Source organism: Capricornis sumatraensis, chromosome 21, assembly GCF_032405125.1.
Source record: "Capricornis sumatraensis isolate serow.1 chromosome 21, serow.2, whole genome shotgun sequence".
Lineage (NCBI taxonomy): Eukaryota > Metazoa > Chordata > Mammalia > Artiodactyla > Bovidae > Capricornis > Capricornis sumatraensis.
Window position 1 is genome coordinate 44,674,909 of NC_091089.1, and position 23,587 is coordinate 44,698,495.

The following is a 23,587-nucleotide window of genomic DNA, read 5'->3' on the forward strand; positions in this document are numbered from 1 at the left end:
TTTACAGCACACTCGTTTGTTTCACGTTCCTGTCCCCGACTACCCTGGCGATCCGTTAAGGACTGGTCAGCAACTCTGCTGTTGGCATTTTTTTCTCCTTCAGCTCAGTTTACTACAGGCTATCTTAAATGCTGCAGATGGAATTCTCTGCCAACATGTCAACGTGACAACTGTTTTGCTTTGGGCTCATCGTTATCAATCAAAACTGAGGATGAGACAGAGCAACAAACACTGTAGATTCTGACTTTTATTTCCAGTTTGATAACGCTTGCCTCATCAGGTCCCCAACGACGCGTCCTCGACAGAGGTGTGTTTCTTCAAGGGCTTTTGCATCCCAGAAGAGAATTCGGGAAGCCGGAGAGCTTGGACTGGAGAACCACAGCTGTACCGACGGAGGGATGGATAGAATTAGGGAGGGAGCATACTAACAGATCCTGGCATGCTTTCCTCTGGGAAGCTTCTATACTTCTAACCGAGGAACCTCGGGGCAGTCTCCAAAAGTTGTTTTTCTTTTTTCAGGGCATATGAGACATCCTTTGGGAACCAAAATGAGTGCTGGCACGCGTCACCCCAGCCTCCAACCGACCCTTCTTCCCGCCCGCGCTCAGCCGCTACTACAATTCCCAGCAAGCACCACGCAGGGCCGCAGGGGGACCGGTCCGACTGGAGACCCCGCCCCGCGCGTAGCATGCTGGGAGTTGTAGTCCACGGACCGGTTCGCTCCTACTTCTGCTATTTGTCATTCCCGCTTGGGAGATGGCGATGGGCTACCATAGCGGGTTTTCCAGTCTAGTCTCGTAACTGCAGCTAAACGTGACAGAGGATTGCGCCCTCCCGCTCTGCGGTGCGCGCCGCGTCAAGTGCCAGGGAGCTGAGCTCCGCCCCGTCCACGCCCGCTCCCTTGACAGCTGGGCTAGGCTCAGAGCGCGGCGGGCCAGGGACGCGCAGGCGCAGGAGCCGGTCGCGCCTGGCGGCGTGGAGGGCGGGCCGGGCGCGAGAAATCGCGGCCGCCGGGGCGCGCACGTAGGCACGCAGAGGCGTCACGTGGGGCGCCGAAGATCGCAGTGCGCGTGGCCGCGGCGGCTGGTGTGGGGTTGAGTCAGTTGTGAGACCCGGGGCTGCGGACCGGCGAGCGGCCCAGCTAGTCGCCGACAGAGCGGCGGGTGTCGGGTTCGGGAGCCGAGCGCTGGCCCTGCGTCGAGCCGGGCCGACCCGCGCCGCCGCCGCCGCCGCCGCCCCCCGCCCGCAGCCAGCGACCCGCCGCGGGCGCGCCCCCGCTCTGCGCTGTCTCCGATGGCGTCCGCCTCCGGGACCATGGCGAAGCACGAGCAGATCCTGGTCCTCGACCCGCCCACAGACCTCAAATTCAAAGGTGGGCAGGGGCGGCCTGCGGGAGCGGCGGGCTGGGGGTGGCGGCCGCGCCCGGTGGGCCCCCTCCCCCGCCGCCCGCGCCCGGCCCGGCCCGGCCCCGCCCGCGCGGGCGCGCGCGCCCCTCCCGCATCCCGCCGCCATCTTGCGGCCCGCGGGCGCCTCGCTGCGGCGGCGGCCTCGTCCTTGGCCCGCGGGGCCGGGGCGGGGTCCGGGCGTGGGCGGCTGGCCGGGGACTCGGGGCAGGCTGGGCGGTCGTCGGTCTGGCGCGGGCGCGGGCCGGGCTTTGCGTCAGCGGGCCGGAGGCGGCTGGACGTCCTCCGCGCCGGGCGCCACCTGCGCGGGGCGTCACCTGCGCGGGGACCCGGGGGCCGCGGGAGCGACTCGGGCAGTTCTGCTGGGGATGCTGCGGGCGCGGGGAGCTTGCGGAGCCCGTGACGTCCTTCATTCCCGGGGCCCCAAGAGCACAGGGGCTTGGGACTGTGAGGCCGCTCCAGTGCTTTAGAGAATCAAACCGAAAGAAATGGAGTGCGAAAGAAAACACCTTGGTTTCCGTAGGACACGTTTTAAATAGTTTTAGGAGCTTTAAGATGTTGTATTTTGCCGCTGTGAGAGTAGTGTTGTATAAAGCCTGTATTTTGCAAGGTCTTCAGTTCATTTGCGAGTTTCTTTGAATGGAAATGTCAGTGAGCCGCGTGTTAGGTGAGAATTCGGTTTTTTAGACGACTCCACGAAATACTTAGAGAGGCTACTTAAGTGCATTTTATTGTAGCAAGTTTATGGGCCTAACGTGAGTTTACAAAGTTTTCGCTGAAAGGGGGAAATAAAAGACTTAGGGGAATCATGAATACCAAAGTTCAGGTAATACCTAACTCTAGCTGTTATCTGAGAATGGAAGAATTTAATGTAAACCTTTATGGTAGGTAGTTCTTCTGAGAATTTAAGTGTTTTGCACTTATTTTGGGGGAGGCTGATTTTACAGAGGAAGTTTTCTCCTTGTTAATCCGTGTGTGTTGCCATTAGGGACTTGGACGCCGTTAAAAACTAGTTTTAGGTCAAGAAGTATTTATAAGTCGGGCAGTTTCTTCTTAGAGAAGTCAGTATGAAGTCATACTTCAGTATGTTTCAATGACATGCTTCCTGGCTCAGTCGTCTCTGTCTGCTGATTCCATGGACTGTAGCCCGCCAGGCTCGTCTGTCCATGGGATTCTCGAGGCAGGAATACTGCCGTGGGTTGTCATTTCCTTCTCCAGGGGATCTTCCCCACCCAGGAATCGAAATCTCCGTTTCTTAAGTCTCCTGAATTGCGGGTGAACTTTTTACCGGCGAAATCTTCCTTGAATTCTTTACCGTTTCAGTAGTAAGAGGCTAATAATAGCAAAGAGGCAAGTTAAAGGAACAACCAAAACCCCGACCCAAAGACTTGCCAGATGCTTATTTTAGGTATTGAAGAATTACTAGCTATGATTACAGAACGGATTCTTGTGTTATGGATGAAAGTAATTCACAAGGCCTATTAAAGTTTGGACATTAGTTGACTTTTTTAAAAAAGGATTTCATGGAAAAGTTTATAGGGACACATAGTCAGCTGGGCCATTTACTTAGCAAACACTATTGAAAGCTTTGTACCATCTCTATATTTGATGAAGAGTATTCAACAATGAATAATTTATTCAGCAAACATCAGCTTATATTTGGGGATTCAGTGCTAAGCAAGGTGGAGAAAAGACCCACAGTTAGTTTGTAGTTTAAGGAGTAAAACATGTTTTTTCTTAGTGCTTGACTCCCAGACGGAAGAGGCACTCACATGTGGTAACAGAGGCAAAACAAGTATGAGGAAAGAAGCCCCTTCTTCCTTCCTCCCCACTTGTTTTCGGAGGAGTTGCTCAGTGGTAAAGTCCTGTATGGCTCTGTGACCCCCATGGGCTGTACTGTAACACATCGGGCTCCACCGTCCTGCACTGTCTCCCGGAATTTGCTCATTGTTGGGTGATGCTATTTAACCATCTCATCCTCTGCCACCCCCTTCTTTTTGCCTTCAGTTTTTCCCAACATCAGGATCTTTTCCAATGAGTTGGCTCTTCGCATCAGGTGGCCAAAGTATTGGAGCTTCAGCATCAACATCAGTCCTTCCAGTGGCTATTCAGGGTTGATTTTCTTTATGATTGACCGTTTGATCTGCTTGAAGTCCAAGGGACTCTGAAGAGTCTTATCCAACATCTTTATTGGTTTGCTTTCAAATGGGGAAGTGGGAGGGCAGGTCATGGGAATGGTTTGCTCCTTTCCTGACGTGAGAAAAGGTTGGCTTGTGCTTAGGCACCCACGGTGTGCTGTGTGCCTCTGTAAGAGTAGGGGATGGGAAGGATTGGGATAGCAGAGGGTAGGATGAATTGGGAGGCTACATTTGGTGCCATTTGATTCCTTCCTTCTTAAAAGTTATTCTTTTAGTCAGAGGTAAATAAGTTATTGATGGAAACCTCTCTGTATTCCAAAGACCAGTTCAGCATTAAGTGAGGAGACTCATTTGGAATCAGCAATTCTCTTCATGCTGATTTGATGATGGTGTGAAAAAAATCTTTAAACTCTACTTTAAATCATCTGTAGTTTTTAGTTAAGTGGAAGTCTGTTAAAGGATATTTTTACAAAATGTCATCTTCTGGTAGATTTATTTGAATTATTTTAACTTTACATTTGATTAAGATAGTTTCTCCAAGAATGAGTCATTTAATCATTCTGAGATTGTATGGTGCATTTTTCTGTTACATGCATAATAAAGTCATCTTGCTATGAATTATTGGCACTTTGCACTATTTTGGAGAAGCAAATAACTGTTTAATACATTTCCTACATTAATATTTTATTCTAGTTTGTTTTATACAATTGTTTATATGAAAGTACTTTTATAATGTCATGAACTCTGAAGTAGTTTTTTGTTGCATTAGTAAAGAAAAAGATGTAGATATTTTAAAATTCTGTTTTTTGAGCTTTGGCAGTAATTTGACCTAGAATTCAGGTGTGAAATTTGGTATTACATGTGAGACTTTTTTGGGGTGGCGGTCTTTAAAGTGTTTATTTACTCTTGTAAAAATTTTTCCTTTGTATTATACAACATTTTATTTTTCCAGCCTGTTCATTTTGGAGGAAAGTTTGGAGAAGAAAGTTTAGAAAGTGCTGAAATAACTTGTGAATATATTCTTTCTGGCCATGATCAGAGAAAGGAAAATAGACGAAAATCATTGTGTTGAAGGTGGCCCATAGTAATAGCATCAGTAAAGAAAACTAAGCGCTCTGAGCGACCAGGGACCAGTGATGTTCAGACAAAGCATCTTTGGATAGCAGCACATCAGGAAAAAGAGATCCAAGAGAGGATGGAGACTGCGACTCCTCCTGGTGGGTACGTGGCACAGTTGTAGGTGTTTCAGCTCACTCACATTTCACAGCGGCTACATCAGACCCCTGGCGTGATTCCCCACACCCTGGACATGGATGTCATATCTTCCTTAGCAGTTTTCAGGGAGCTCTCGACTGCCCTCTGGGTGAGAGTGTAACTCTTAGTGTGGCATACACGCCCTCTGGGATGTGCTGTCCCCTCTTGTAACACCTGTTCGTCGGCACACGTCCACACTTCCCTGAGAAGGCAGAGCCCTTCTCATGTCCAAGCTTGTTGGTTCTGCTGGTTTTGCTAGTTAAGGTAGAGATGCTCATGACTCAGACCCTGTTCCAACAGGTATTTTCTCTGTCACATTTTCAACCACTGGCTTCTTCCTTTAAACATACGAACACATACACCTAAGTCTTTCCTTTTAAAAACAAGCAAACCAGCAAAATATTGTACTTCCTTGACAGCCAGCTCCCCATGCTCTCGCGTCTCCTGGGCTTTGTTTCCTTTGCGCTCAGGCTTCTTGGAAAAGCAGTTGGAGTGCCGGGTCTCTTCTGATGGCCCCTGTGGTGGCCACGGTGCTCTCTCTCTCCCTGGCCCTGCCTTTGGCCCTTGCCAGGGTTGACAGCTCACTTTTTAGTAACGCGATTCTTCTGACTCCTGTGACACAGTTGTTCTCCCGCCTTCGTCTTGCCTGCATCATTTGTGACCTCCTTTTTCTTAAATGCTCATGTTTTTGAGATTCTGATTTGGTTTCAATTTTATCTCACTCTGAACTTCCCTTGTTCAGTCTTCCTTGTTTTGAGGGCTTCTCTGTCTCCTTCATGCTCTTTTCACACATTGCTACACACCCAAATCTGTGTTGAGTTCAGAGTTAAAATCAGCTTTGGGGGATTCCTAGTGGTACAGTGGTTAAGACTCTGTGCTTTGACTGCAGGGGGCATGGGTTTGATCCCAGGTTGGGAAATTCCTCATGTTGCCAGTGGAGGCGGGGATCCGCTTTGGAGTACATACTGATTGGGTGCATGCATGCTAAGTTGGTTCAGTCATGTCCGACTCTTTGTGACCCCATGGACTGTGGCCCACCGCACTCCTGTCCATGGAATTCTCCAGGCAAGAACGCTGGAGTGGGTCCCCCTGTCCCCTTCAGGGGGACCTCCCCACCCAGGGGTCGAGCCTATGCCTCTTTTCTGTCTCCCTCATTGGCAGGTGGGTTCTGTACCACATACTTATTACTTCTTGACTGTCCTGGATTTGAATGTTGCTCAGGTGGCTCCCTTGGAGAAGTCAGTGGCACCTCACTCCAGTACTCTTGCCTGGAAAATCCCATGGACGGAGGAGCCTGGAAGGCTGCAGTCCATGGGGTCGCTAAGAGTGGGATGCGACTTAACAACTTCACCTTCACATATTGGAGAAGGAAATGGCAGTCCACTCCAGTGTTCTTGCCTGGAGAATCCCAGGGACGGGGGAGCCTGGTGGGCTGCCGTCTCTGGGGTTGCACAGAGTTGGACACGACTGAAGCGACTTAGTAGCAGCAGCAGCAGCAGGTGGCTCCCTGGTAGCTCACCTGGTAAAGAAACTACCTGCAACGCAGGAGACTCTGGTTCGATTCCTGGTTTGGCACGGTCCCCTGGAGAAGGGATAGGCTACCCACTCCAGTGTTCTTGCTTGGAGAATCCCCATGGATAGAGGAACTTGGCGGGCAATGGCCCATGAGGTCGCAAAGAGTCAGACACGACTGAGTGACTAAGCACAGCACAAGTGGTGGCTCAGTGGTAAAGAATCCGCCTTCAGTGAGGGGGACCTGGGTTCGATCCCTGGGTTGCAGGCCCCCTGGAAAAGGAAATGGCAACCGCTCTAGTATTCTTGCCTGGGAAATCCATGGACAGAGGAGCCTGGAGGGCTGCAGTCCATGGGGTCACAATGAATAGGACTCGACTCAGACATGCACAGACATCTCAAACTCTGCGTATCCTGAACTGTGCTTTTTATGTGCACGCCTGCTCCTCTTCCTATGTTATTAATTTCTTTTTTGTGGCATCTTGATTACTTATTCCAGAAATGCTATGCACATCTAATGATTAAAATCTGTATTTTTGCATTCAAAAGATAACTTTTGAATCTCTCCTGTTAAATGCAGCTCAGTTTCTCAATTCATTCAGCTGTATAAGAGTTGAGTTTCTACTATATGTGATACACGTTGGATAAGTGTTGGAACTACAGTTTTGAGTAAAAGAATCTTTATTTTTAAGAGGTGATTGTCATGGGAGCAGTAGAAGCTAATCAGATCATCAGAAGACAAATTAGCTTTGAAGTCTGTGGTGCTGTGAGAACGTGGAATAGGGGTCTTTGATGTGGTCAAGGAAGGCTGCCACAGGTTGACTAAGATTCCAAGAGTGAGTGGAAGTTACCTGGGTGAAGAGAAAAGGAGCACTCTCCTGGAGCGGCAGGTGCAAGCGTTCTGAGGCAGGAGGGTGTGGTGTTCGACGTGTTAAATAACCTCTGCTGTGTTTACAAGGCTGCGGGGTCAGTACCCCAGTCGCTGGGTCAGCCAGGGTGCATGGGTGTTGGCTCAGTAGCTCTGTTTTTACCCTGACCCACTGTTGGTCTTCAGTGGGGAGAAGGCAGAGGTGTGGACGTAGTGGGCTGACACCACGTTGGTGTTGACGGGAGTGTTGTAATCTGGTCATAGTGTGGACTTGTGCTGGAGGGAGCTAGAGATGACCCAGGCTGTGGCTGCCGTCCACGCAGGTGCTGACTGCTGGAGGGGCAGTGGTGGGGATGGTGAGAAGTTTGACGGGGTCTGTTGGGTGTGTGCACGGGGGGAGAGTGTCCGGACAGCGCTGCGATCTCTGGCTGCACAGCTGGAGAGGGCAGCTGGCAGATGCTGGCCGAATTCAGGGGTGTTGGAGAGCACCTGCGGGAAGGTCCTGACCTCATCAGATAGGGTAGCTGCCTTTAGGTCCTCCAGCTGGACTTACGGAGGGAACCCAGGGGCATTTGGGGGTCCATGAGCCTGACTTGGGAGGGATCTGGACTTGGCTTGTTTCTTTGCTTCAGGTGATTCTCTTTCCTCTACCGGTCAGCAGGCTGGTCTCCTTTCTTCTTGTGTCCCACTTCCTCCAGCCTGTCGTCCTCACGGATGCTGAAAGAACTGCCCTTTGAAAAGTGCACACCTGATCCCATTGCTTCCCTGGTTGAAGAACCTGCAGCATCTTCCTGTTATGCACTTACTGGAGCCCAGATCCAGCCTGCCTCTTCAGTTCACCTCTGCTGTAGCTTTGCTTGCATGCAGCGGTTTCACCAGATGCTGTCAGTGCTGCGGACCTCTGCATGCTCTTTTCCGAATGTCGTCCCCTCCTGTCCGGAGGGCTGTCTCCCCTGCAGGAGCCCTACCTCCAGTGTCGTCTCTGGCTCTCCAGGCCCTGGGCCACTGCTGTTTTCTTGACCCTGTCCTCATTGCTGCTCACTGGCAATTACCGCACTCACCACATGGCACAGTACTGATGTTTACATACTTTTCTCTCACAAGCTGTTTGTGAAGCGCTTGAGGATATGCCCATTTATTTTTATATCCGTGATAACAAGATCTGGCCTGGGGTGATTGCCCAGTCAGTGTTGATGGCATTAATAAGACTCAGACCATCCCTCTGTCCTGTAATTGTCGTCGTTTTAGCCTTGCATCTTTCAGCAGATGCTTCATCTGCCTTTGCAGGTAGTGTTTTCAGAGCTTTGTAGTTCCAGAAAAGGGTATTTTGTTAAGAGCTGACTACTGTGCTTCACTTTTTTCATTTGTGAAGTGAGAAGCAGGGGTGGGTGATTTCTCGGTGGTGGTCTGACTGTAAAGGTTTGTGAATGCATAGGATGGTTGCGTGCAAAACGGAAACACAATTCTTGTATGAAATGGAAGAACGTAAGAATTGGGAGACCTTGATGAGGTTCTTCTGAGTTTGGTATTTTGTGATTGTTAGTATTGGTAATTTTGTTGTTGTTTTCTGTATTGTAATAGTTACCTGTTACTTTTCCTTTCAATAAAGTTTTCCTTAACCATGTGAGGCAAGTCTGTTAGCAAGGACCCCTTTATCATTGCTTTCAGAGGTGCTTGCTAACTCTTTTTCTTGTTGCTTCTGTTATTTTTACTGACCCTGCAGTGAACTCCTGTCTTTTAGAGGATATAGTAGTTAATATAGCATGGATCTTGCTTTCCATAATAAAAAATTGGCTTAAAAGAAAATAATATTTGCCAGTTTATTAAACTTTACAGACCACAAAATGTAATACTGTGTGAGCACTAAAGATACTTCTTGATTAAGAAAAATTAAAGGTAAAGGGAGGGTTAGTTATTTTTGCAAATGCTTGTTTACTGGGTTTATTATGCTTAAAGTATGACTCAGATTACTCTAAAATTCCTTATGAAAACTTGCAAAACATTCATAAAAAACTTTCTATATACTTAATGAACCTCTGTACTCTTTAGTAGCTTCATATAATCTTAAGTTTAATGATTATTAGTATTTTACTGTTTTGGAGAGAGTAGGATTACTGCAGTATTATAAACAAATTCTGGCTATCATAACATCTCAAGCCTGAATATTTGAGCTTACATTTCTAATAAAAAAAGAGGCTTTTTCTTTACATAATCATGACACCATTGTCACTTAATAAAACCAAAAGTAATTCTTCAGTAATCTGATGTCTGGTCTGTTGAAATCTCCCCATAGTGCTAATTTTTGGTTGCTGGGTGTCAGGTTGTCCTAATCTTTGGCAGTGCCTTGTCCACCTGCTTTTTATCACACCATTCACTTGTTGAAAAGACCCCGTCGTTGTCCAGTGGAGTGTCCCAGACTTGTGGTATTTCTGGTATGTATTTCCTGTAAGTTTGGAGTTGGATTTAAGGGCTTGAAGATTCAGGTTTCAGTATTTTTTTGGTGCAGATACTTCATAGATGGAATTGTATCACATCAGGTGATGATGGCTGCTTGTCCCCCTTCTAGTGATGCCGAGTTGATTGGTGATGACAACCTTATCCCGCCCTTGAGAAGTTGCATAAATATGAGTGCATTTATGGTAATATGTGTGAGGAAAAAGATCAGAAAGAAAAGGACGTTAGCAGTCCTCAGATCTACTTTAGGATGCTTTTGTTTTTACTTTTCTGTGTTTTTCAAGATTTCTGCATAAACATTCAGTGCTTTTCATAGTAAGAGAAAAAATTATTTTGTTATTAGACTTGATACTTTGAGAGATTATATCCAAAGTTTCAGTTGTCCTACAATGAGGTGACTATGTAAGGTCAATGGAAAACAAATCTGTAACCATCCAGTAACAGTTAAAATTAAGGCATATGAAGACAAGTAGAAAACCATGTTTGTTTGAAAGTGAATCTATTTTATAAATTATAGCTATCCTGTGACAGCTGACAAATTGAGCTCCTACTGCCAGCATCAGTTGGTGGTCCCTGGTGAGAAGCATGGTAGATTGTTGAGGGTGTTTATTTCTCAGAGAATCGGCCCTACCCGCAGACTGTATTTAAGAGCAGTGTGGACGCTCACAGGAGCCCTCCCTCTATGTCCAGACTACTGAACTCATTGGTCTTGTGGTGGGCATCTCCCCCAGGCTGGACCGTGTATGTATGGATGGCTGACAGTCAATATTTTGATGTCTCCTCTTTAAACTTCAGACTTTTGAGGTCACAGAGGCTAGGAGACAGTGGCTGGAGAGGGCCCTGTGCATGCAGAAGAAGCTAGCTGAGAGGAAGGGGAGAGCAGATGACACAGAGCTTGTGGATCCAGGTGGCAGTTTCTCTTGGAAGTAGCCTTTTGTGAGGCCAGCTGTACTTCATTTCCTGTGCCATAGATTGAGTGCATCTTTAGAATCAACTCTTGATATGATTGTATTCTTCCTAGTAAAACTCCTTGCTTAAATAAAATTAGACTACAAAACTTCTGAGAATATGTTCAACTTGATGACTGTGACATGTTTCACTTTACAAAAATAATCTCCACCAACGTCTTAAATTTTTATAGCTGCCATCTTTGATGCTGTGTTGTTAATATGCTATAGTTTGCTTAGCTGCTTTTCTCTGGCATTTGGGATGTTCACTGTGGTAGAGTTACTGCCAACATTTGGTACTGTTTTCAAAATTCATGTTTAAATTAATGAGATGTTTAGTTATTTGTATTTCAACTTTTAAAGGATATGATTGAATTCAGTTGCCATTTAAAAAAATAGATATGTTAAAGAATTGTTAATATGAGAGGACTTTAAAGTACTAGTTTGCAGTATAATTCGACAAGTTTCTTATGGGCTACATTTTGACAGCCTTTTATTTTGTAGTTCTATGTTTCATATATATGTATTTATACACATATATTTGTTTTGGTGCTTGGACAGTCTGACATAAATTGGAGTGACTGGTACACCTTTGAAGGTATAGAGTACCTTTGCGTCACAGTGTGTGTTTTCTGTTTGTTTTTCTCCATAAACAGATTTTACTTTTATAGCTTATAGGGGAAGATGAATTCCTTGGTTTTGTTTTCTGAGTACGGTTCATACTGCCAAACATCTCAATAACCACATCTTCCAAAGATAGCTTTTTTTGTATCATCTCAGTACCCCCACCCTGACTTTAAAAATAAAAGCTTTTATGAATAAGCTAATATGAATTCATGTTTAAAAATCCCTTCTGATTGTAAAATCAGTGCTTAATGTCAAAAGTTGAGAAAGTATAGAACAGTATAAAGCAAATTCTCAATCCTACCACATAATAACACCTGTTGCTGCTGCTGCTAAGTCGCTTCAGTTGTGTCCGACTCTGTGCGACCCCATAGACTGCAGCCCACCAGGCTTCCCCGTCCCTGGGATTCTCCAGGCAAGAACACTGGAGTGGGTTGCCATTTCCTTCTCCAGTATGTGAAGTCGCTCAGTCGCATCCCACTCTTAGCGACCCCATGGACTGCAGCCTTCCAGGCTCCTCCGTCCATGGGATTTTCCAGGCAAGAGTACTGGAGTGGGGTGCCATTGCCTTCTCCATAAAATTTATAGTATTGTGATAATTTTTTTAATAACTGTTTTGCTTCTAGTCTAACAAGAGCTTTAGATTTATAAGTGGTGCTAAAAAAACATTTATTTCAAGTTCTCCCCAAAGTATCCATTTCTCTTTTATTCTTTCCCATCCTGCCTACCTAGGTTTTAAAAAGTAGTCTAAACTCTTAAGATATGAAGCACTTATTTCTGTTTTAATGAAGGTGTTCACTTAAGCAGCCTCCACATTTAATATTTAATTGCAAGCATTAAATTTTATGTGTGGGTACATATGATTTTTCTTTATAATGTTGCACAGTGGAAGAACATAAAATTTATATAAAAATGTTACAAGTCAGATTGTTTTATTTCTTTGTGAAGACAGTGCAGTTGTGTATTCTCCCCCATTCGTTTTCAGTACGGTGTCACAAAGATTGTTTAGGTCAGAGTGAGCAGTCTCTGTGTCAGAAGGTTAGAAAGAGTACTCCTAAAATGTTTAGTAGCTTTATGCTGAATGTCAGTAAGGCTGTGATCATCTGAGATTGGATTATCTGCCTTGCTTCCCTGGAGTAGTAGGTGTTTTCTGATTAAGGCAGTAAAGTTGTTCCTAAATGTCATGTAGTTTTAGGACTGAGAGGAGTTTAGGAATTGGAGCTGGTTTTGTCTGCTGAGCTGGAGTAGGGGGTTAGGCTGTGCTAGAGAAGTGACAGGATTTGCTCAAGGGCACTCCCCCCATCCCCCGCCGCCCCACCTCCCACAGGGAGGATGAGAGTCAGTGCTTTGACTTCATGGTGCCCATGCTTCTTCACTGGCAGGTGATGGGTGAGTGCTTGACTGTGTGCTCAGAACACTGCTACGTTAACTGACAGCGCTGCCAGCTAAAGAAAGGACATGGTTCCTGCCTGCTGGTCACTTGTAACCCTGACTCCAAGCCCCTAGAAATGACCACACACTATTACCTTAAAGTGGATTTTGGAGATTTTTCATGATGAATTCTGAAGTTTTTTTTGCTGATTATGTAATATGTATAAACAAGGGCTGTGACGCAGTTTAAGAAATCAAAGACTTTCTTAAGTAGTTCAGTTGAGTCACGCAGTCATGTCTGACTCTTTGCAACCCTGTGGACTGCAGCACTCCAGGCTTCCCTGTCCATCACCAACTCCTGGAGTTTACTCAGACTCCTGTTCATTGAGTCGGTGATGCCATCCAACCACCTCATCCTCTGTCGTCCCCTTCTGCTCCTCAGGGTCTTTTCCAGTGAGTCGGTTCTTCCCATCAGGTGGCCCAAAGTACTGGAGTTTCAGCTTCAACATCAGTCCTTCCAGTGAACACCCAGGACTGATCTCCTTTAGGATGGACTGGTTGGATCTCCTTGCAGTCCAAGGGACTCTCTGAAGAGTCTACTCCAACACCACAGTTCAAAAGCATCAATTCTTCGGCGCTCAGCTTTCTTTATAGTCCAACTCTCATATCCATACATGACTGCTGGAAAAACTGTAGCTTTGCCTAGACAGAACTTTGTTGGCAAAGTAATGTCTCTGCTTTTAAATATGCTATTTAGGTTGGTCATAGCTTTTCTTCAAGGAGCAAGGGTCTTTTGATTTCATGGCTGCAGTCACCATCTGCAGTGATTTTGGAGCCCAAGAAAATAAAGTCTCTCACTGTTTCTACTGTTACCCCATCTATTTGCCATGAAGTGATGGGACCGGATGCCATGATCTTAGTTTTCTGAGTGTTGAGTTTTAAGCCAACTTTTTCATTCTCTTCTTTCACTTTCATCAAGAGGCTCTTTAGCGCTTCACTTTCTGCCGTAAGGGTGGTGTGTTTAAATAAAACAGTGAAATTTGGCTTTTGTATTAATCTCGCGTCCATATTTTGTAATAATGAAACCTTATGAAAAGATATGCCTTAGTATCTTAATAACTACAAACCATCTTGAATTGATTCATTTTGTTTCCTGAAGTGGTCCTCTGTTTGTTTTTACACTAATGCTTGTATGATGACATTCATTCAGTACCTGCTGTGCCAGGGATTGTCCTAGCAGCTGAGGGCAAGCTGCACATGAGACCGGTCTTCACAGAGCTCGCATTCTCTCTGGTCTGAGATTTCAGTATGTTTTCGGGAAAATGGAGTAAAGGTAAATATAGTTAGGTAGCTTAATGTTTTAGGGCATTCTTTGGTGTAAAAGAGAAAAACTGTTTTCTTGGTGTTTGAAACTTATTTCTGGAAATGTTTTTCCTGTGGAACAAAGGGAAATACAGTAACCATTAAAAATCTTTTTCCTGTATTACTGATTTGACTTCAGTTTCATGCCTTAATGCTGCAGAAGTCAACCTAGAATGGCTTATGAATTAGGAAATAAATACAGCCAGGTAGTTCACATAGACTATGTAGAGAATTTATGAGAATTCAGGCCCTGGAGACAGACCTGCTTTGACTTCCCACTTTCACGGTTCTGTGCTTGTCTGACCTTGGACAAGTGTTCTCATGTCTGAGTCACAGTTGTCTCATCTGTAAAATGAGAATAATAAGTAATAAAAGTATCAGCCTTGTGGCTTGTTATTAGGGTTAGATGACATAATTCATGCAGAGTTCTTGATACTTGGTGAATGTCCAGTAAAGGCTAGACTGTGAAAGCTGCTGTGATCACTTCAGGACGTTGAGTCTGCTTCAGTGTTCTGGGTGCTGTGGAAGGCATGGGACTCCTGGGTTTAGAGACCAGGGTGTGTGATGGTCAGGGCACTACAGGCAGCATCTTCATAGCTGTGTTGGTTTCCTTTGCCCCTTCATTCCGTGGGGTGACACAGGGCTTCAGTGTAGGCAGGTGCTGCCCATGTGGTGGATTTGTCATAGCTGAGAAACTTTGAGCCTAGGGTGCTGAATCTTTCATGATGGGCTGCACAGAAACCTGCCTGACCTTTTTCCAGAGGAAGACCTGAGCTTTATCACCCTGGATAGTAGAGAAGCCTGCTCTCTCCGGGAGGAGGTACTGTCTTCCGGGGCTGTTGACTCTGCTGTAGATCCTTGGAAAGACCGACTGTGTGAAAGCCCCCAGGGCCTGCACTGGCCAAGCTGTAGAAATGCCAGGACCCATGGAGACGGGTCTGCCAGCAGGCCTCCGAGTCCCTGGTCTAAAGGACGCCACAGCCTTCGCGGGGCACCGTTCATGCACACAGCCGTTTATTCTGGAGCCGCATCCCAGAGACCTTTTCTGTTTCTGTAATGCTCCATGCTGTGTTCAGGACCACGTATCCTGAAATAACGTTTGAGTCTCTTCTCAGCAAACAGATACTATTGAACTCAAGTTGGTATACATGATGAGGTGTTCAGTTTTCAGAACCTTGGAATGTAGGAAGATAAGATGGATGGACGCAGACAGCTAGGTAGGTTGCTAGGTCTTATGCAGGTGTCAGTTGTGGAGTCTAGGTGAGGCATATACAGTTCCTATTCACAGTTGAGTTATTTTGATTTCTCTGAAATTCTTCCAAAGGCTGGGAGAAAAGGCAACTAGTCTCTCCGCGCGGCCCCTCCCCCCCCATCAGTTTTCTTTGTAACTAAACAAAGCCTGGTATCTAAAGAAAACTTTTAACAGCAATTTACATAAAAATATGGACAGATGATAACCATTTTAAAGATTTGTTTGGTTAGAGTGGTTCTACTTTTAGCTGTTTTTAGCTTAATTGGGTTCCTTTTAAGATAGGATGGTTTGGAGAACTATTTAAAAGAAAATCATTGCTCTGTATTTTAGATAGCCAGTGTTTCGTGCCTGGAATACATTTTTAGGTAAAGGAGTCAGGCCAGTCTCCCTAAGGACGGCCTTCCAGGTGGGTGGCCCTAAGCTTTTCCTACATTTCTGAAGTCTGAGGGTGCAAGTTTTTCCAGGCTTTTAAACACTGAGCCCACATTGAAGTATGTTACATTTCTGTCAGTTTGGGGCTGAGGCTAGGGTGCCGGTTTACAGGGAATGGTAACTGGTTAGAGTTAGGGTGGAGTACCTGGTGACCCCAAGTGACCTGGCTGCTTGAGAGGAGAGGAGGGCAGCCTGTGTGATGAAAAGGTAGACTTTTAATAAAATTCATTTTTGTTTTGTTTCTTTTCGGTAAAAGAGTTTAAATGTAATCTGTATTGTGTGGAATTTTGTTTTATGTGAACTATTTTTACGTGTAAACAGTGAAATTTCATCTCTCAAGTAGGGAATACCAGATGGTATCTGTGATTGGTGATTAGTTTACTACCAAGTAATCTTAAATGGACTGTTGTAGTAATTGTGTTTCTAAATGTTAAACTAAGCATTTATGTTGGACACATGGCTGGATTTCTCTCAATTACAGGGATTGTTTTAGAAATCCTCAAAACATGAGTTTATTTCCTATGTAGTTTGCTTCAAATGTTTCACTTTTTCATCAGAAGTGGTTTTCACAGGTTTTTTCAGTTTTTTTTAAGGTTATACCAAGAGTCATCTTTTCTTAAACAACAACAACAACAAACCTTTACTGTTTTTCATAAAAGAAAAACCATGTGCAGTTGATAGAATTATCAGAGTCAATAGCCCTGTAGTCACAGCCCAGGCTCAGAAATGGAACTTGGCTTCAGCAGAGCCCTCCTCCTTTCACTGCACAGCTAACTCCTCTTGTTTAAGGTGACCATTTACATGTTTTTCTAAACAGTTTAAACACCTAAGCATTGCATGAGATATTAGTAAAGCTGGAGAGTATTGATAGAATGCAGTAGTTTTTAACCTTATTTGACACAATATCCCATTTTAACATTTTATATTTTGTAGTGTCCAGTTTTGCATTCTGAGATGAAATTCATGTATGAATTACCCACCAATGTACATAGTTTAAAATCTTAATATATGCCCTAACTATAACATACAGGAGAAGAAACTGGATTTGTAATAAAATAGGCATTTCGATGTGTAAGTGTTGGGCATGACTGTATTGGAACTAGTAGAATATCTATCCTATATAGACTATACTAGCTGTAGTGTATCTGTAATAGGTAGATAGATAGTATATCTACATAGACTGTACTGGAAGACTAGTGAAGTAGCCGGATGCCTGTGACCTCCTTCAACAAGTGAGCTTCGGTTTAAGGGAAGTGAGGCAAGAGTTGCCTGGTGGAGGCTGACTGCTTTTCTCTGACGTCTTGAAATCAGGGTGAGAGCATCCTTATGCAGTGGGTGCGCTCACATGACTGTCACGCACACACGTGTGCTGACTGTCCCAGACGTGTTGCAGGATTCACATGTCCTGAGTGGCATTGCTGTTGGTAGAATAATCTTCTGTATTGGTGAACTCAGGTTTTAGATTTTTGGAGAAAGAGAACAGAGTTTTTGCAATAGATGTATTTTTGGAAATACGTAAGATGGATGGACACAGATGCAGTGTGGCTGTCTGGAGGGGTGTGGGAAGGTTTGGTGGGCCCTTGACTGCACGGGTCTGCCTGGGCGCCGCAGGACACTGCTGTCCTGTTCCTCCCCCCAGCAGCAGCTCCTCCAGACCTCACGTCAGACAGAACACCCACATTTAATTTTGTGAGATTCTCAGAGTTTCTGTGACCTGTGAAGTGTAACATATCTCTGCCTGACGCTGCTTCCAGCTGTAAATCTGGTTCTTATGCTTGTGGTCATTAGTACTTGGTTATTTTGCATTTTAACCCGGAAAATGGCTTTGGACTCTGAACTGTCTGTTGGAAGCAACCCTTATTGAGAAACCTGGGAGGGACACAGTGGTGCAGAAAACCTCAAATTGATTTGTTAGGTGGGTTTATTACAGGTAATTTTACATTTTACTGAGAAGGTTAACCTATTCAGTTAAGAATTTGGTTTTAGTGAAATTTTTTTCTTTTGACATATTATTTTCATCTTTAGAGTTTGCATTTTCATGTCTAGAAAGATCACAATTGGTTAATTTAAGATTTATATTCCTTGATGTGCAATCTAAAATGTGAGTACTGTTTCAGAATTCATATGTTGATGAAAATTGACACATGGTCATTTAAAAAATCAGTTTAAAAAACCAGGTATTTTACCTTATTTTGAATGGTTGGCACTTTCCTCTAAAATTGGGGAGATTTTAGAAATTGAATTTAAAATGACAAGGTTACATAATTATGTTATGAAAATACAGGATTGTTCTAAATTAAGATTCATAAAATTTTAGCTATTTTACTAAGAAACTTCTGAGAAACTTTTAAAAATTATACTTAGCGCTAATGTTAAAATCCTAGTTGAAATAATAACATAAAAATTGACATGTTCTCAGTTACTTGTAGTAACTTGTGGATTTTGAGAATGTTAGGAAATGGGATCTGTCTCTCTAAGATTCATAGTTTTGCCAGTGGATTCACTTGGCAGAATGCACTGCTGGGGGCTTTCCCCTTGCTCCCTGGGTGGGGGTGTGGGGATGGGGTGTCAGCTGCTTGTCAAACGTGCAGGCAGCAGCAGTGCTGGGAGGAGCAGCAAGGATGAGAGGTAATATGCAAATGCAGTGGGGGACTCGACTGTGAAATTGAAGCGGGCTGCCCAAGAAGTTGTAGCTCTTGTGTGTATTGTATATATTTAAAGAAAAGCCCACTTGTTGATTTAAATACCTATTTCATGTTAAAGTTTTTTCTGTAACTGCTTTTCTGCCTTTGTGTTTTCTTCTAATGTTCTCTTATTTCTAGCTCCTCCCTCTCATCCCAGTTCCAAATCTTTGTTAGAAAATATAACTCAAAAACTTTTAAGCACAGATTAGAATTAATTTTTCTCCTTGGATTTGAAGTAAGTGCTTTTCCCTGGCCTTTGATTTGAAGTAAGTGCTTTTCCCTGGCCTTTGATTTGAAGTCTCTCTTTTCCTCTCCTCTTATCAGTTTGGCCTGCTTTCCACCGCCCTCCGCACTGTCCATTCGCCTGTGTGTGTGGTTCCCCTTCAAGCCTTTGTCTTAGATAATTTCCCACTACTCAGCAAAATGGGAGACTTTTGTTTGGCAGAGTTGGGGAATTTTCTCAGTCTGGGATCCTTACTAGAAACATTTTAAAGCATACTAGAAACATTTTAAAGTTCTAAAAGACGTGTTTATTCTGGTTTATTTAATTTCAGCCTTGAAATTTGATTTCAGACTTCTAAAGGTTTTGTTTTTTTTTCTCGTTTAGAGACCACTTAAAATTGCTTTTGGGTTAGTGAGAAGTGTGTGGTTGTTGCTTCTCATGGGGACATGTTTTTTAAGTTTTATCTTCTGTCTCCAATTAACCAGTATTCAGTTTATTGTCTAAATCTGCGTACAGTGTCTTTAGGCTTTTCTTGAACCGAGAACTGTACTGTTTTTCCGCACCCCGCTCTCCCGCTTTTTTAAAAACAAAAAATGGTTTTAGATTTACTTAATTCAGGCAGGACTGCATCGCCGTTTGGTTTCTTTGTTTTGCAGTTTTATGTTTGGGTATTGAACCAAAGTTTAAAAAAACCTTTGTATGTAGAACATTTGACACAGTTATCTTAGTAAACCTGTGATGAACATGAGTGAAAGAAGGAGCGAGTGAGGGGGTCAAAGCTGATGGAGGTGGGGCGGGACCACTTGGTCTGGGCCTGCTGGCTTTAGGTGGAGAGACTTTGCCCTCAGCTTGGTCAGGTAAGCCTGAAGACGGGCTCTGGTTTGCAGAGCACTGGGGGACTGATCTTTTCAGTAATGTGGTAAGCATGTACTGGTAGAATACAGTTTGGGGCTTATTTCGTAAGTTGTGAAACTTTCAGAACACATTTTACTTGATGGAAACAAGAAAAGTTCAAGTAGGGATTTTATGGGTTGGTTAATAACGAAGGAGAGAGCACAGCCCCTTTGTGAGTCCCCACCTGTACACGGACTTCAGTACATACTCTACATAAAGTCGAGGTTATGTTTGTCCAGTTTTGAATTCTGTTTTTATGTGGGTGTGAATCCAATTACATTTTCCCCCGTTTTTGTTTTTTAAATCTTACAGGCCCCTTCACAGATGTAGTCACTACAAACCTTAAGTTGCGAAATCCTTCAGATCGAAAGGTGTGTTTCAAAGTGAAGACGACAGCGCCTCGTCGGTACTGTGTGCGGCCCAACAGTGGGATCATTGACCCCGGGTTGACTGTGACCGTTTCAGGTAGCAAATGTTCATGCTGTCCTCCCTGTGTGCAGACTGCTGTAGAAACTGTCTGCCCCTTCTGGTGGGGTGGAGTGGGGGTGTGTTTGGGGGTGGGGTGGGCTGAAAGCCCTATGCAGTCTAAAATGTTATGCTGTTCTTTATTTCTGCAGCTTACTACCACCACATCCTCCGCCCTTATTATTTGGTCTTTGAAATTTTGTATCATTTTTGGCTTTGCTCATTCTCTCCCATAGATCACTAGCTGTTAGGCTTTACATGCAGCTTCATGCATTGGAGAAGGAAATGGCAGCCCACTCCAGTGTTCTTGCCTGGAGAATCCCAGGGATGGCGGAGCCTGGTGGGCTGCTGTCTGTGGGGTCACACAGAGTCGGACACGACTGAAGCCACTTAGCAGCAGCAGCAGCATGGAGGGATTATTCTCAGTCTTTTGCTTAAGAATGTACAGTGTATATCTTTGGGCAGTAACTTTCAATAGTTGGTGAGGCTTCTGTCTTTACTGTGAATGCCGTGTCTGTTTTGATCCCCTTCTGTGTTTACTTGAAGTCCGCGTGCGCTTGGCTCCTTCCTCACACGGATTACTTGCTCCTGCCGTGCAGCACAGTCAGTGCCCCAGACTGTTCCTTCTTCCCTCATGACACTGGCTCACAGTGGAGGCAGGAAGGTAGTCGAGGGTACAGTTTACCTAATGGCAGCGCCTCTCAGGCCCCACACCAAGACCAGGTACTCCCGTTTTCTGGCCGTGGTTCTCACCTTTGTGAAGGCCTGTTGTAGCAGCACGGGCTTCTCCAGATTAGAGTCTCTGCGGATACAGCCCAGACGTGTGTGTTAAAGCACACAGAGTATGCCTGGGTAATCCTGACAGGTATTATTACTAAGATAGTAAATAATTCTGTGTCAGTGTTCCAGTTTTCAGGCCCACAGAGCCGGCTGGGGGCTGGCTCCTTGAGACGTTTCACGGTGGAACCTGACGTGCGGCAGTTGAGGCCAGACTGCAGTTAGGGTTTGTGGGGCACTGAATCCTCCCTCCGTCACCAGCCCTGGATGCAGAGCCTGGAGGCCCTGCAAAAGGAGTTTTATGGTGTGGCGGCCGGGCAGGCTTGCTGTTGTGTTTGTCCGAGCTGTCAGTTCTTGGGAAGGGTGGCGGGCAGTGAGAAGAGTGAGCAGTGGGCACGTGTGTTCTGGAAGTTGCTCTCTAAGGCCACAAGCCTGCAGCCCAATTGGAAGAAGATAAAATAATTTCTATCCACATGGTTAAAAATGGATTTTGGCACAAGGAGCTGTACCCCTAGGATTCCATGGAACTATTCAGAGTGACTTTCTTGGAGTGTTATAATTCACTGAGCTTTTCCGGTATTAGTGTTTTTTAAGAATGTGTATATACTTCTCAAAGCACTTTCTCCCACATAAGCCCCCCTTGTATTGAGCGTCTGAGTTAACTAAGACCTCCAGACACACTGGTTCCTGTGTCCACATGCATCCTTGACGCCTTTCCTCCACTTGGAGCTTGGCACTCCAGCTTAGTGCAGCACCTCAGTGGGTGAGGGGTTCTCTAATCACACTTTCTCCAGCAGCCCTCCTTGATTGTCTGCATATTCACTCTAGCATGTACTAGATTAAGATTGTCTTTCTCTTGTTATGAGGTCTATCAGCAAGTCAAAGTCACATCTTTGTTTGAAGTTTTCTTTTTATTCAGTTTCTAGTGAATATCCTGGGGTGGTTGTTCAGTGAAAGGTATTCCCGGAGATACATTGTGCGTTATCTGGATAAACACATATTTATCCTGTGCGTTTTCTTTTCTTTTTCCACAATTTTTCTGATTTACGTTTTTATGGCTGCTGGTTCTTTGTTGCTGTGTGGGTATTCTCTAGTTGTGGTGCACAAACTTCTCATTGCAGTGGCTTCTCTTGTGCAGATCACAGGCTTTAGGTACTTGGGCTTAGTAGTTGTGTTTCCTGGGCTCCAGAGCACAGGCTCAGTAGTTGTGGCGCAAGGGCGTATTAGTTGCCCTGTGGCTTGTGGAATCTTCCCGGATCAAGGATTGAACCCACGTCTCCTGCATTGGCAGGCAGATTCTTTGCCACTGAACCACCAGGGACTCCCCCTGTCTTGTGCATTTTCTACTGCTGTATATTTGGCTGTTAAAATTTTTTTTTTTACCATGATGGGAGTTAAGGATCTCTCAGACCTACCTTATAAAGAAGACGTTCTTATATAATTGCTATTTCTTGCATTTGCTTAATTTCATCTGAGTTTTTGAAAATGTTGACATCTGTCTTAGAAATAATCTAAATATTAGCAGGGAAGTTAACTCCACAGTATTGTGTACATATTTTGTGGAATTGCTGATTCATTCTTTATAATCTCTTATTAGATTTATATTGCATAATTTAAACCATACAGAGCCTCTAAAAAACCTCTTGTAAGCCATTGAAAACCATAAATGCTTGGTAAAAATTTTTAAATATGATTAGTAGGACAGTGGAAAAAGTTCAGAAATCATGAGGCTGTATGGTCTCCTTCTACACTTTGTTGTCTTAGACTCATTTAAACACACTGATAAACTCTTGAATAGGTGTTTATTTAAAATCTATTTTAGGAAAAGCTAGTTATATTGAAGCACTAATAAACGGTAGTGAGTTTTAAGTTACCTAGAATTTCTCCTATAAATATTCTAGTTGTCTGATTTTAAGACCTGTTATCACTAAATACTGTGAAAACTAAATTTATAAGTGGTTTTAAATACAAATTTATTAGATTTTGAGTTTATAGGCATTGTAATAGTTAATGTTAGCAAAGTTTTGAAAATTTTCCAAACTTAAGTTTAGAGAGGGCACTTATAGATACTTATTTTTTAAAATAGCCATTTGTTTATTTTGTGGGTTAAGATGTAGCAACTTAAAAACGTAGACAAGGTAAAAATAATTGAAAATCATAAAATTGATTCTGAATCAACTTCAATAATCCAGTGTTACTTGCAACTTTGCTGGTTTTCTTTAAATTTTCAAATTAGAGAGTGAGTGCTGGGAATGGTCAAAAGTCAGTGATATGTCCTTTCTTCTTCAGTAATGCTGCAGCCTTTTGACTACGACCCCAATGAGAAGAGTAAACACAAGTTTATGGTACAGACCATCTTTGCTCCACCAAACATTTCAGACATGGAAGCTGTGGTGAGTAGAAAAATTGAACAGAAATCTTTTGGGGGAATGTTGTTTAAACTTGGGTTTTGTTTAGCTCTTCATTGAGAAACCTACTTTTTAATATTAAAAAAATATGTACATCTCTTTACTATGGATAATCCTAACTCATGTCAAGAATGAAGGAATTTTGAAGTCATATTTGTTAGAGACGGATTAGAAGTCCATTGCTAACAGTGAAGCCCGGTCATCTCTAGGGATGTCAGGTTTTAATGGTGATGACAGTAGCTCTTATAAGGTTCTGTAGAAAGTTCTGTGGCACCTGGAAACCCCCCAACCCCTGCCTCCAGGCAGCTACTCTAACCCTTTAGTCCCTCGAGAGGAAACCTAGTTGTCGCAACTGTATTTCCTCTGTCTCATTGTTTGGTTTCCTTTGTTTTTAGTGGAAAGAAGCAAAACCCGATGAATTAATGGATTCTAAATTGAGATGTGTATTTGAAATGCCTAATGAAAATGATAAATTGGTAAGTAGGAAAATTTAAGAAACTTGGAAGCTGCTCAGCTCTT

At 44.1% G+C, this 23,587-nt stretch overlaps 1 protein-coding gene across 2 annotated transcripts in view; it reads left to right on the forward strand.

Annotated features, from left to right (window-relative positions):
- The first annotated feature begins 1,249 nt into the window (after nt 1-1,249).
- Nucleotides 1,250-23,587, forward strand: part of VAPA (VAMP associated protein A) — a 37,852-nt gene continuing 15,514 nt past the window's right edge. For both annotated transcript variants that reach the window (XM_068993589.1, XM_068993590.1), the window contains exons 1-4: nt 1,250-1,372; nt 19,731-19,883; nt 22,950-23,053; nt 23,464-23,544. In XM_068993589.1, coding sequence (XP_068849690.1) covers nt 1,294-1,372; nt 19,731-19,883; nt 22,950-23,053; nt 23,464-23,544 — 417 coding nt within the window. In that variant the 5' untranslated portion in view covers nt 1,250-1,293. The remainder of the gene's footprint in view (nt 1,373-19,730; nt 19,884-22,949; nt 23,054-23,463; nt 23,545-23,587) is intronic.